This window comes from Phascolarctos cinereus, unplaced genomic scaffold (genome assembly GCF_003287225.1).
Source record: "Phascolarctos cinereus isolate Bilbo 61053 unplaced genomic scaffold, phaCin_HiC Scaffold_5;HRSCAF=322, whole genome shotgun sequence".
Taxonomy (NCBI): domain Eukaryota; kingdom Metazoa; phylum Chordata; class Mammalia; order Diprotodontia; family Phascolarctidae; genus Phascolarctos; species Phascolarctos cinereus.
Genome location: NW_027555958.1, coordinates 271,074,194 through 271,086,811, shown reverse-complemented (window position 1 = coordinate 271,086,811; position 12,618 = coordinate 271,074,194). Strand labels below are relative to the sequence as shown.

The 12,618-nt window shown below is 45.0% G+C and overlaps 1 protein-coding gene across 1 annotated transcript in view; it reads left to right on the top strand.

Annotated features, from left to right (window-relative positions):
* CEP131 (centrosomal protein 131) overlaps positions 1-12,618 on the top strand; it is a 49,124-nt gene that overhangs the window by 28,739 nt on the left and 7,767 nt on the right. Inside the window, 10 exon segments of the mRNA XM_021000868.2 lie at positions 436-552; positions 1,059-1,212; positions 1,589-1,683; positions 2,370-2,552; positions 3,840-4,031; positions 4,682-4,819; positions 5,736-5,861; positions 7,468-7,584; positions 9,538-9,640; positions 10,599-10,800. Coding sequence (XP_020856527.1) covers positions 436-552; positions 1,059-1,212; positions 1,589-1,683; positions 2,370-2,552; positions 3,840-4,031; positions 4,682-4,819; positions 5,736-5,861; positions 7,468-7,584; positions 9,538-9,640; positions 10,599-10,800 — 1,427 coding nt within the window.

Below are 12,618 nucleotides of genomic sequence, written 5' to 3'. Positions count from 1 at the left end.
CAAAATCTGAATGGGTGGGGCAAAGCTGCTTAGCCCCAGTCATTCTCTATAGGACAACAGTCACCAAGGTCCTGGGCCCTCTTAGTGATGGTATTTTTATGAGAGACCTGTCTAAGGGACTGGTTTTGGATGACGTAAGTTTTTTTGTTCTTGTATTTTGCTCTAATGAGTTTTTGAAATCCAGAGATCGCAGGCCATCCTAGAACTGTAAGGGATTTCAGGCCTTCTGACATTGTAAAGACCCTCTGTGGTTTTAAGCTCCATATGTCTTCTGTAAATCAAAGGAGTAGTAGGATTAGGGGCATGGGTTTTAAGGTGACCCTTCCCTACAACATCCATGCAGAACTTGCTATGTTACTTAGGAACCTAATTTGTTCTCAAGAGACTTTGCCTCAAGAATGTGTAAATTCATTTCCTGTTTTGTTTGTTCCACAGGAGAGACAACAAAAACAATTGGAAGGGAATGTCCTCGACTTGGAGCCACGGAAAGATTTGGAGAGAAAGAAAATCCGGGAAGAGAAAGCCCGGCAGGCCAGACAAGCTGCTATTCAGGTAGTCTAGCTACAGGCTGGCTCAGAGTCCAAAAGTGTAAACCTCTGGGCTCTAATCTGTTTTGGACCAGGCTGTTCTTGTGGGTTACCATTCATCATGATAGTCCCAGCCTATGAAAATCCACCCATGATGGCCAGAAGCGATGGTGTCTACAAGAAGGGAAAGGTTAAGAGAGCAGTCTCTTATTTCCCTTATTTGGGGAGAGGTTGGAAATAGGTGATGTTGCAGCCAGACTGTCACATCTATTTTCAAAGCCCCACCTCTAACCAAAAGACAATGTCTGGGACATTTAAGTCAGGATTATGATCCTTTGGGAGATTGTTCTCAGTAAAGTCACCTTCAGTGGCGACTTCTCCAATTTACTGTAACCATAAAAGACGACTCTTCCCCCTCCATTTTCCTTCCTAAATACACAACAGGGATCTCAGTGTAGTGCTACTTGCAGGAAATGGAGGGACTCTTTCTCCTTGATTTGTGAACTGCTCACATGCACCCTACCATGGCAGGAACTCCAGCAGAAACGAGCTGCCCAAAAGGCAGAAGATACTGCAGTGGGGCAGCTGAAGGAGGCCAGGAAAGCTTCCAGAAAAAGGCCTGTCCAGGCAGCCTCCCCGAAGAGCGGGAGCCTGACAAACAGCACCATCAAAGCTAACAATGCAGGTGGGTTCCTCAGATCGACCCCCGAGCTAGTAGAGAAACAACAACCCAAGTGGAGTATTGAGATCAGAAGTCTGGGGGATCCTTCATTGCAGCTGCTTTGGACCTGACTTAAGGTCATTTAAGCCCTGACGTCTGTAAAGGCACAATCTCTTACACCAGTTTTTTTTGGGGGGAATTATAATATCCCATGATAGCATATATCTTTCTCACCTGATACCCATCCACTGGCATCCATGTGTTCCCTGCGCCCTCTCTGTGGCTTCTTTTGACAAAGCTTTAGATGGCTGACAGGCAGGAAATCTAAGAGGACTCTGAATCTGAATGTTGGTAGTACATTTGTTCTAGTCATTTAGCGATGTTATTTCTTATTTTACAGGTGCCAACTTCCACACTGCAGATCCAGAGGAATACTTCCACCCAGGCCCCGACTCTTCCCCAGATCTTAGTAAACCTCCAGAAGATAAGCCACAGGTCTCTTCTCTTGGGCAGTCTTTGTGTTCCCTCACTGATTATCATGTGGCATAAGGCTCCTCCTGCCCAAGCCTGACCTGCATCATCCCCCCTCTCCCTTGCCTCCTTCCACTGCTACAGTAACACGCCTCCCGTGGTCTGTAGTGGGTGCTGTTACGTAGCCAGAGAGCAGAAGCCATGGTTGCATAGCCACTCCTGTGTGCCGAGTTTGGTCTTCCCTAATAGGAAAGTGGCAGCCATGATGATGATGGCATATGTTTATACAGCACTTTTTAAAGTTCTGTCATGTGGCCTCGCAGCAACCCTGTGAGGTGAGGCATGATACACATTTCACGTTTATAGAACCTGAGGTTTAGAGTTTAAGGGACTTGTCCAAGATCCTACAATTATTAAATGGCAAAGCCAGTAATATAAACCAGGCCTTCCAACTCTTGGTCCAGTTTCTTTCCACTTGCACTACCCTAATGCCTCTTCTTGACCTACAAGTTATTAAGGAAATTAGGAAAGGATAAACCTAATCTTCAAACTTACGGTACATACTGAACTGTTCCAGAAGTCAGCTCTATGCCTCCGAAATAAGAGAGCAGACTCCTGACTGTCTTCTCTGGCAGTACCTAGCTCAAGTGCTTTTGGCTGGTTAACTAGGTGCTTGTTTTCTTTCTCCCTTTTCTCCATACCATCCCTAGGACATAACCTCCCAAGAGGTTGTTTGTGAGAGCCTCGATACTGCAGTCACAATAGCCAAGAGACCCCAGGCCAAGGTGACCCTTAATGAACTGCTGGAAACCCTAAAGCTGTTAGAAGAGGAACCAGAGCAGCTGACCCAACCCAAGACCTATAAAAAGGATAAATATTTCTGGATTGATGAGGTAACTAGAGGGAGTCAGGGGGATTACCTGAAAGCAATATGTAGCTCACTCCAGTCCTCCTCTTCATTGCGCCAAGATCTAAAGAGATCTAGACCCAGAAAGGACAGATTATGGGAGGAGGTAAAAGGAATTAGAATAAAACCGTCAGTGATTTTTCATCTTTGGCATGGGGGGCAAGGCATCCGACCTAGTGGAGAGTTGGGTGGGGCTAGCCCTATAAGGTTGCTCCAAGAAAGCATGAGGATGACTCTTAACTTGTTTCCCTAATGTCTTTTTTGTTTGTTTGTTTTTGCTTTTGGTGAGGCAGTCAGGGTTCAGTGACTTGCCCAGGGTCACACAGCTAATAAGTGTCAAGTGACTGAGTCTGCATTTGAACTCAGGTCCTCCTGACTCTAAGGTCGAAGGTCTGTCCTCTCCCTGATGTCTTTATGAAATCACTTTTATCAGCCCAGCATCTGTAAGCTTTGGGCCAGCAGGAAATAATGTTCTTATCTTGCCCAACTTCTTACTGGATCAGCTCTATATTAAGAAACTCACTGAAATCCCCCAATACTTCTACATAGGTTCCCAAAGACAGCCCCAATAGCACACAAGCTTTTTTAGGTCCTTTCAGGCTGGATAGGCTTTGGACTGTAAGTCTGTCATCTGAGGACCAGCCATTAGGTCATAGGTCATTAGAAAGCTGACCACTAGGTGATCATCTCCTCATATGTGGAGGGATTTCATTCTGCATGATGACTCTGTAGCCCTCCATGTAGGAGATGGTCATCTGGTGGTCAGTCTTCTAATGATGAGCCTCTTCAGACCTAACTAGGCCGGTCCCTGGATGACAGACATACAGTCCAAAGCTTTTCAGCTTGGAGTACAAGGAAAGTAACACTGGTGTTGAAGCAGTTTTGTTTCCTCCCATGTCTGTTCATCTCACATTAATGGTGGCAGCTCTTCTCGGGGAGTGTGTGAATTTGTTTACATGAACACACAAGAGAGTGGAGTTTTCTTTTCCATTGGGTCCTAGATGCCTGGGTAGGTGCTTTGAGTAATTTGACCTTCCAAAAGCAAATCTTTAGTGTGCTAGACCACTGCTGCCTTCCTGCCCTTCTTTATCATGACAAAAAAGTATGAAAAATGCAGATTACTTCACAGACCAGCAGGCAGATGCCTCTTCTTGGGAGTTCTACACTATTCTGGTGTGATCTATGAAAAAAACAAACAATACTTCTTTTGCTTCTCTTATCCTATACCAGTTTCACTCTAATTCCTATCCTTTTCCTCTTTCCTTCTCTACAGGAAGTTGGCTCTAACTCCTTAACAGCTGACAACCTAGAAAAATTCGGGAAACTGAATCCACCACATGGAGTCCCAGAGGATGGGGCATTGCTTTCTGAGGCCAAGCTTCAAAGTATCATGAGCTTTTTAGATGAGATGGAGAAGTCAGAACAGGAACGACCCCATTCTGTAGCCTCAGCCCCTCCTCGGGAGGTGAGCCTCTGCTACCACCAGAGTCTCTTTTGTCCAAAGCCCAAAGGAATGCATGAATTTCATTGCTTCTTTGGGGTCAGGGCTGGGTCCAGTGGAAGATTGTCACCAAGTGGATTCTTTTCCTATGCAACAGGAGCAGAGTAGTGGGGTCATAGGGCAGTGTGTTAAAAGATGGAGTTACTGTTGAAACTCAATTTGGTGTGTGCTCAGAAAATACAGTCATCTTAATATTAACCCAAACTAAATAGAGTAGTGAGAGTGATAGACTTATTACATATTTAAAAGCTAATAGCATTTTTTTTAAAAGATAGGCTATCTTAATTCATGCTGCCTCCTCCTGCCTCTCTAAAGTGAATGATCAAGAGTTGAATGAATTTGGGGCACTGTATACATATACATACATATGCACACATGTATATACGTGTACATGCACATACCATTCTTACATCCTAGACTTTCTCTGGAGCATTTTAATTATGTTACATCTGATTTAGAGAGTGATTTGGGAGGGGAGGTGGAGGGTGGGAAGGAAACTGGGAAAGGCAGATAACATGCTTAGTTGGATCTGAGGAGAGGTTTCCATGAGAAATAATCAGATTCCATTTGAGACAGGTAGAAGACGATGCTGGTGTATTTAACCTTTTCCCCAGGGGATCTTGACTGAAGAAGAGCTGGCCCACCTGGAGCAGGCATCAGCTGTGGCTACTGAGGTTACCAGCTCTATGATGAGGCTGAAGCTGGAGGTGGAGGAGAAGAAGCAGGCTATGACACTGCTGCAGACAGCATTGGTGGGTCACCCTGTGTAGAAATGGCCAACATTCTGAAGGTCTTCTGGAACCAGTTTGGGGAGGTTAATGTAGGACTGTGCTAAGGTTTTCCCTGTGGGAAGAGAATGTTCATTTTGGATAGGAGTTTTGGTTTCCTCCATGTCACAGGTATTCCGTGTTCTGAGGAAATATGAAGAAGGAGATGTGTCTCCTCTGGTAACTAGATTAAAGCAGAAGAAATCAAGCTGGTACTTAACTAACCTCAGACAGCATAGACTATGTCCTGTTCTGAGAGAATACTTGAGATTCCACCACCTCCCTTGGTAGCCTGCTCCAGCATATGATAGGCCTTATTCTCAGGAGGTCTTCACTCAAATCTCTCTAGCACCTAGCACAGTGCCTGGCATGTAGGTGCTTAATAAATGTTTGCTTAGTGATTGATTGCTTTCATGTAAACCTGCTTCCATCTCCTCTGTGGGCATGTCTGCCCAGGGAGGCTTAGCCAGAGGTCTAACTCAATCCTTGGGGTGGTTAGACCATTGTGGGAGAGACTGAACTCCTGGGGTGGTGAACCAGGTTTGTGATTTAATGCCACTTCTTGAGAAAATTTGCAGTAGAAGGCATCCTCTGCCCTTCATTAGAGGAAGGAGTAGTCTTGTAGGCCTGCCTTTCTCACTCAGCATGTTAACTACTTGCTTCTCATAAGCAGGGAATCAAATCTGGGTGTTTCAGAACGGCTTTTTTTTTCCCTTAACATTTTTTGGTTTTCTTTTGTTGCTTCCTCCCACTGTGAGCTCCAGTAGAATTAGAACTCTCTAGTTGCCCCACGGTCAGCCCCATCTCCTCTGATCTTGGCCTCTGCTCCTTTAATTTGAACCCAGGTACCAGCCAACCCCCCCTCCCCTCCCATCCTCTTCCCCTGAAACCCCATTGACAGGCTCAGCAGCGAGAGCTTACTGTGCGGAACGTGAAGGAAACAGAAAAGGAGCTAAACCACCAGCTCAGGCTGCAGAGGGAGCAGTATGAAGCTGCTATCCAGAGACACCTGGCCTTCATTGATCAGGTAACCCCGTGTGCCCATGGCAAGTAGCAGGACCTAGTGGGTAGTTTACGGGATTGAAACTACGGACTATATTTTGGCTTGTGGTTCTGCCATTTATTTTTGTGTTGATTTGAGGCCATCTCACTTTCCTTTTCCAAGTTTCATTTTTTCCTTCTGCAAAATGGGAGGATGATCCTTGTTCCTGCTTCATTCAGTCAATCAACAAACATTTTTTATGTGCCAGGCACTGTGCTAGGGGACACAGACAGGAGTAGAACAGCTCCTTCAAGGACCTTCCATTCTTTTGGGTGTGACAGCGTGTACATATGTACAAATACCCAGTGATGGGAGGGAAGGAACTAGCAGTTGGGTGGATCAGGAAAGGTCTCATGGAAAGTAGCACTTGAGCTGAGCCTTGAAGGAAACCAGAGATTCTCAGAGGTAGAGGTGAGAGAGGAGTATGTGCCAGGCCTGGAGGACAGCCTGTGCAAAGGTGTGGAGGGAAGAAATGAAGTGCCAGTTTGACTGGCCTGTTACTGGAGGTAATAGAGAGCCAATGGAGTTTTTTGAGAGGGGAAGTGATCTAAGTTTTAATGAAGCACTTGGACTTCAGGAATATCACTTTGGCAGGTGTATGGAGGATAGATTGGAGTGAGTAGAAATTTGAGGTGGGAATAGAAGATGTTAAGATGCCTCTTGAAGATGGAACTAGGGTTTTTTGTTTTTGTTTTTACTTGTAATGACTGCATATGTCTTATATCCTCCTTCCTTATTCCTGACCCATATGCATTCCACAGGTCAGGACAGCAGGGACAGTCAAATGTTGGGGGTGGGTCAGATACACACAGGTACTTCCAGATTAGGAAAGGGTTAGCCAAATGCAGAAGCTGTAGGAACTAGAAGGTTTTTGTCTGAGGTACATATTCTGAACGTGTTCTGGAACAATGACCCTACCTGCCTATAAGCCCTGCTAAGAATTCTGCTGAATATCCCTTTGAGGATGCTAGCAGAATACCAGAAGTTTCAGGCTTAGTCATGTGATACTTTTAAGCTTGAAATATCCCACAAATAACAGTCATTGTGGAGAAGAGGAGAGAGGGCATGACAGGAAGCAACAGGGGAAGCTACCTTAGGGGGAAGCAGAAAATGGAAGGGGAAATATTGGCTCTGAGGATCGACAAGATATGTGATGCTCTCCTATCTCCCCAGCTCCGGCCAGGCTCACACACCATCACATGGCAGTCTGAATTCGTATGCCACAGCCAATATTTGGATTGATGCATCTGTTCTCCTCCTTTCTTGGGTCCCAGTTTATTCAGCCCTCCCTGAAGTCCACCTTCTCTCAGGAATATTTCTTATAGAACTCCTATTCCCAACGTAGGATACATGAAGATTCTGTAGGGACGTAGTGTGGAAGGGCTGTTCTCAGGGAGCTCACCCCCAGGGACAGGAGGCTTTTCTGTTTGTGTAACTCACTGGGACTAGTTTCCCTCTAGTCTTCTCTGCTTTCTGGGTTTCCCTTCCTCCTATAACAATTGTGAGTTAATCCTGAAGTTAGGGGAGTATCCCCTCAGTACTTTTAGGTCCTGAGTTATCAGCTTCACCTGGTGCCCTCCTCAAATCTCAGCTGATTGACGACAAGAAGGTCCTGAGTGAGAAGTGCGAGGCAGTGGTAGCTGAGCTGAAGCAAGTGGACCAGAAATACACAAAGAGAATCACCCAAGTGCAGGAGCAGCATGAACTGGTGAGAGATTCAAGGGGGATGGGTTCCTTGACTACACCGTGGGTGAGGCAGCGGGGCTTGCCTACACTGCTCTCTCCTTTTCTTTTGGCAGGGCTTTCATTTCTGTGACTCCTTTGTCCCTCCTTTCCCTTTTCCTCTCTTCCCCTATTTCGTTAGGTGTGGTGTGCCTTCTGGCCTTTGTGTGAGGGAGATTTCTGCTGTCATGTCTCTGCCAGGATTCTTGGAGGGATTGAAGGGGCAAGGGGTGAGCCTCAGAGGGTAGGACCTAGGAAACCCTGAAGACCTGCCCTGGATCATGTATATCACAGGCAAAGCCACCTGAGAGCAAGATAGCTTCATAAATCTTACCTGAGGAATGCTGGAACATTTTTATATCCTAATGTGATAACGGGTGAATTGAGAGAGCTCACAACTCACATTTGCATACTAATAAACCAGTCCTTTTTTGCTTGGGGAAATGATGAGAAGAAATCAGGAGAAGAAATTAAGAAAGACAAATTTCAAGAGACTATAGTAATTTAATTTCAATCTGTGCCGAATAGGAGTTGTGTAATTTATGTAGATGTATGCAAATTTTATACTGATGTACTTGATAGCTTTCTTAAGGTATTTCATAAAACTCAGTACTGCTTATTCCTGATGTGACTCTCTATTGGAGTGGCCATTAGAGCCCACTTTTTCACTTCATCTCTGTTGCTTCTTCTCCAACTCCAATTAAAGCAAGGGTTCTTAACCTTGGATCCCTTTGGCAGTCTAGTAACGTCTGTGGACCCTTTCTGAGAAGAATGTTTTTAAAGGCATAACAAAATACACAGGATTACAAGGAAACCAATTATATTGAAATACAGTTGTCAAAATATATATGTGTGTATATGTGTGTGTGTGTGTGTGTGTGTGTATTTTTTTTTTAAACGGTTTTACAGATCCCAGGTTAAAAACTTCTGGCTTCTAAAGCCTTGTAATTAAGTGTGGGATCTGGGAGCCGTGGAGTGGTTTTTATTGGTATCCTTTTGTGGCCTCTCTGTTAGAAGGGCCATGAAGAGCAGGAGGAGAAACCTCATGACCTCTTCCTCTACAAAGCTGTCTACAAAGCTTTTCCCTATGCCATCCTTTCTGCTCCATTGTTCACCTTGGGGAGGAGGTTAAAGAAGGTGACAAGGACATGGCCATGGAAGAACATTGCTTTAGGGAAGAGGCAGGAGAATGCAGAGTTTACTGTAGTAAGACAGTGGATGGGGGAAAAAATTTGGAATTTGAATACCCGGCCCTTGCCTAAAAATGAACACTTTTCTGTTTTAGTTTCCCTTTCTGCCAAGCAAAAAGTTCTTTGCTGCCTTCCTGCCTCATAGGGAAATAGGTGGAGTTCTTTTAGTCTACAAAAGAAATATAAAACCATTAGGACAGTGATTGGCCTATTAAAAATAAGTCCCTTTTAAAGCCAGCTCTCAGTATCTGAGGCGTTTTATGGCATTTGCCTCTTAAGGTAACTAGATGAATTCTGTCTCAGACATCTCTTGGCCTCCTCCTTGGGAACACTGAGGTAGGTAGTATTTGCCTAGTAGACATGCTTCTGGGGACTAGGCTGACTAGCGTATGCTCAACTTTGTTGATGTTGCCAAGAAGATTATCTTATGTGAATAAGTCTGCTCAGAAGTCCTTTAGCACTTGATGTGAGGTACCATGAGAAAAGAGACAGCTGTGTGGAGAGGACAATCCTTGGGAAAGTCAGCAGTCTATAACTTTGACATTGGTGGGTAGATTTCTCAAAATTCTCTGGTTGTTTTGCATGTATCAGTAGCCTTTGTTATTCTCGTTCTACTGTTAGGACCTGGAAATGAACACTTTCCTAAGTCTCCACTGGTTTAAGGAGTCTGAAAATAGGTGGTAATGGAAAGATGTGGGCTTCATTTTCCACTTCTTGGGCTGTTCTTTAGCATCCTTTCTTGTTCACAGGAGATTAAGAAACTCAAAGAACTAATGAGTGCCACAGAAAAAATCCGAAGAGAGAAATGGATCAATGAAAAAACCAAAAAGATCAAAGAGATCACTGTCCGAGGTAGGGGGGACCAGAAGGCCACTCTTGGGAATTGTCACCTGTTGTTGACAGTAACTTAGCAATCATTCCAGCTCTTTCTGTGCCTGAAGATGTAGCTCGTGTGGACCAGTGACATATTTGTCAAGGACACCTAGGTGTTCTCTCTGATCTCACTCACCATGGGTACAACTCCCTGCTGGGCTTTTTGTTCTGCTGCAGCAGATGTCGAGGTCATTCTCCTGGGCAAAGAAAAAAGATCTGAAAACCATAAACTAAGAGGAACAGTTGAAAGAATTGGGTCTGCTTAGCCTGGAGAAGAGGGGAAAAAAGGCAAAATATCATAGCTGTATTCACTATTTGAAAGGCTTTGTTATGTATAAGAGAACAGATGTTCCTGTGCTGCTCTAGAGGGCAGGACTGGCCCAGTGGAGAGAAAGGACAGAGGCATGCCTCTGTCTGGGAGAGGAACTGCATGGGGAGAGATCACCTTGACAATAGTGAGCACCCCAGCATTTAGGAAGAGACTCAAGTGAAAGGAATTGTAGAGGAGGTGGCTGCAGGGCTAGAAAACCTCCAGGGTCCCTTTGAACTTGGAGTCTATGAATCTTTTAATGCCCTGGAGAGAGTGGGACCCTTGCCCAGCCTTGAGACCTTCTCTTCTTGCCTTGCAGCTGAAGGGAGAGAAAACAGGAGCATTGATACTAAGGCCAAGACAGTTCATGCTTCCCAGCCTTGTTGGCTTTAATGCTCTTTCCCTTTTTCTTTCTCTCTGGTGACAGTTCCCTCTTTAGATTCCCCCTGGGAGTGGGGAGGAAGATTCCATTTTCTGCCAGGAAAATGCCCAAGCATTCTTTTTGTACTTGAGGGGATGGAGAGGAGGGTTCATTTCCAGAAGTGAGATTGGGTCCTGAGCTCATCTGTAGGAGCCTTTTTCCTGTGTGGTGTGTTTGGCGTGACTGTTTCATGTCCCTCGCCATAGGCTTGGAACCAGAGATCCAGAAGCTGATTGCCAAGCACAAGCAAGAAATCAAGAAGTTAAAGACCCTGCATGAGGCTGAGCTGCTGCAGTCAGACCAGCGAGCCGCTCAGCGCTATGTGCAGCAGACAGAAGAGCTGAGGGAGCACCTGGAGCGAGAGAAGGAGGAACAGGGCCGGCGGGAGAGGGAGCTGGCCCGGCAGCGGTACATGGAAGGGTTTCTGGTGGGGCTACCAGTGCAGTGCAGTGGACAGAGCTCTGGGCCTGGGATCAGAAAGACCTGTGTTTAAATCCTATCCCAGATATTTCCTAGATGTGTGATCCTGGGCAAGTCACTTAATCTTGATTTGCCTCAGTTTCCCTGTCTGTAAAATGGGGAGAGTAATAGTACCTGCCTCCCAGGGTTGTTGAGATAATTGTGAAGCACTTTAGCACAGTTCCTGGCACTGTAAGTGATATACATACATACATACATACATACATACACACATACACACATATACATTTGTGTGCATATACGTGTATATATGTATAGATAGATGTGGTTAGATCGATAGACTGATACACACGTGCGTATACATACACATAACATACACATGTGTTAGCTGTCATCATTGTGGTGATGATTATTATCATGTGACTCCTAATGTGATTGAAATTGGGTCAGCACCTGAAGTCAGGAGGTGAGTGCTCATCATACCACCTGTTCTGAAGTGATGAGACAGACAAGTTTGGAGCGGCGCTGTGGCTTGTTCTAGTCCTGGCAGAGTCTGAGATGGAACTGGGCTCTCAATCCAAAAGCAGTGCCCTGGCTCACCCCTCTCCAGTTAACATTGTGCTTTCCACAGGGCTGATGAGTGATTCTGAGAATGTTGGTGGGGTAAAGAGCAGTGAACTGGGAATCGAGAGACCTGACTTCTGCCTTTGCCACTAGCTAACTGCATGACCTTGGACAAATAGCTTTACCTCTTCAAGCCCCTGTTTCTTCTGTAAAATGAAGGTGTTGGACGTGTAATCTCTGAGGTCCTCCACAATTCTTGACATTTCATGGTAGGACCAGACTGCTTCAGTTACTTCCCTGAGGCCTCACACAGCTGCTTATTATCCAAGTCTGATCTTCCTTTGTTGTTTGTCCTTCATCCTCGAAGAGGATCATGACATCAGGAAGGTGGTGTCATGACTTGCAAGTGAATTGGATTTAAGTGAGGCAGGGCTGTACAAAGTCACTAGCTTCAATCTTCCTGGAGCCATCTGGGTACAGTGGCAAGATATAGATTAGGACGACTGGAGATGGCCCAGATGCAGTAGGAGACCTTGGCCTTTTTAAAGCTAAGGTCTTTCCCAGGTCTCAGTTTGTCTGAGACAATGCCCATTCAGTGATCAAGGCTAGGTAAGAAATGAGGCAAAGAATGGCCTCTTTTACGTAAGTCCAAAAAAAAAATCAGTTTTTGAAGGGAAGACCTCAGGGTTTCTGGCCAAAACAGAAACAATTGCTATTTACACTCGCTCTGAGCCATTAGAGCCCAAATATTAAGACTTGAGGGAAGGAGGTAGTGGAGGGGTTGGTGTGGTTTTCTCCTTGAACCCTAGATACCCCTGCTAGGGGGAAAAACCCTCATATATGCTCACTGTTTCTTCCTGTATTGAATCCCAGAGACCGTACTTTGCTAAAGAAAATGTTATGTTAGTTTTCATAAGTGTTTCATAATCTGTGGGGGAAATGGGGAGAATCGAGAATACCTGACATGTGAATAGCAAGTGTGTACCCAGAGCAGAATGAGCTGAACTGTTTTAGCAAGGATCAAATAGGATAATATAGGTAAAGTATGTTGCCAACTATGGCATACTATATAATTCCAAATTATTATTATTGTCACTATTATTCTTCTCTCTTACAATACATCTCCTGTTTTTTCAGTATTTATTTTCCTGCTTGGGGTTTGCAGAACAGGAGTGTTTCCCCATATCAAACTTTAGCATTTGATCAGCATCCTACTCACATGTTCCCCATAAACAAAAGCAA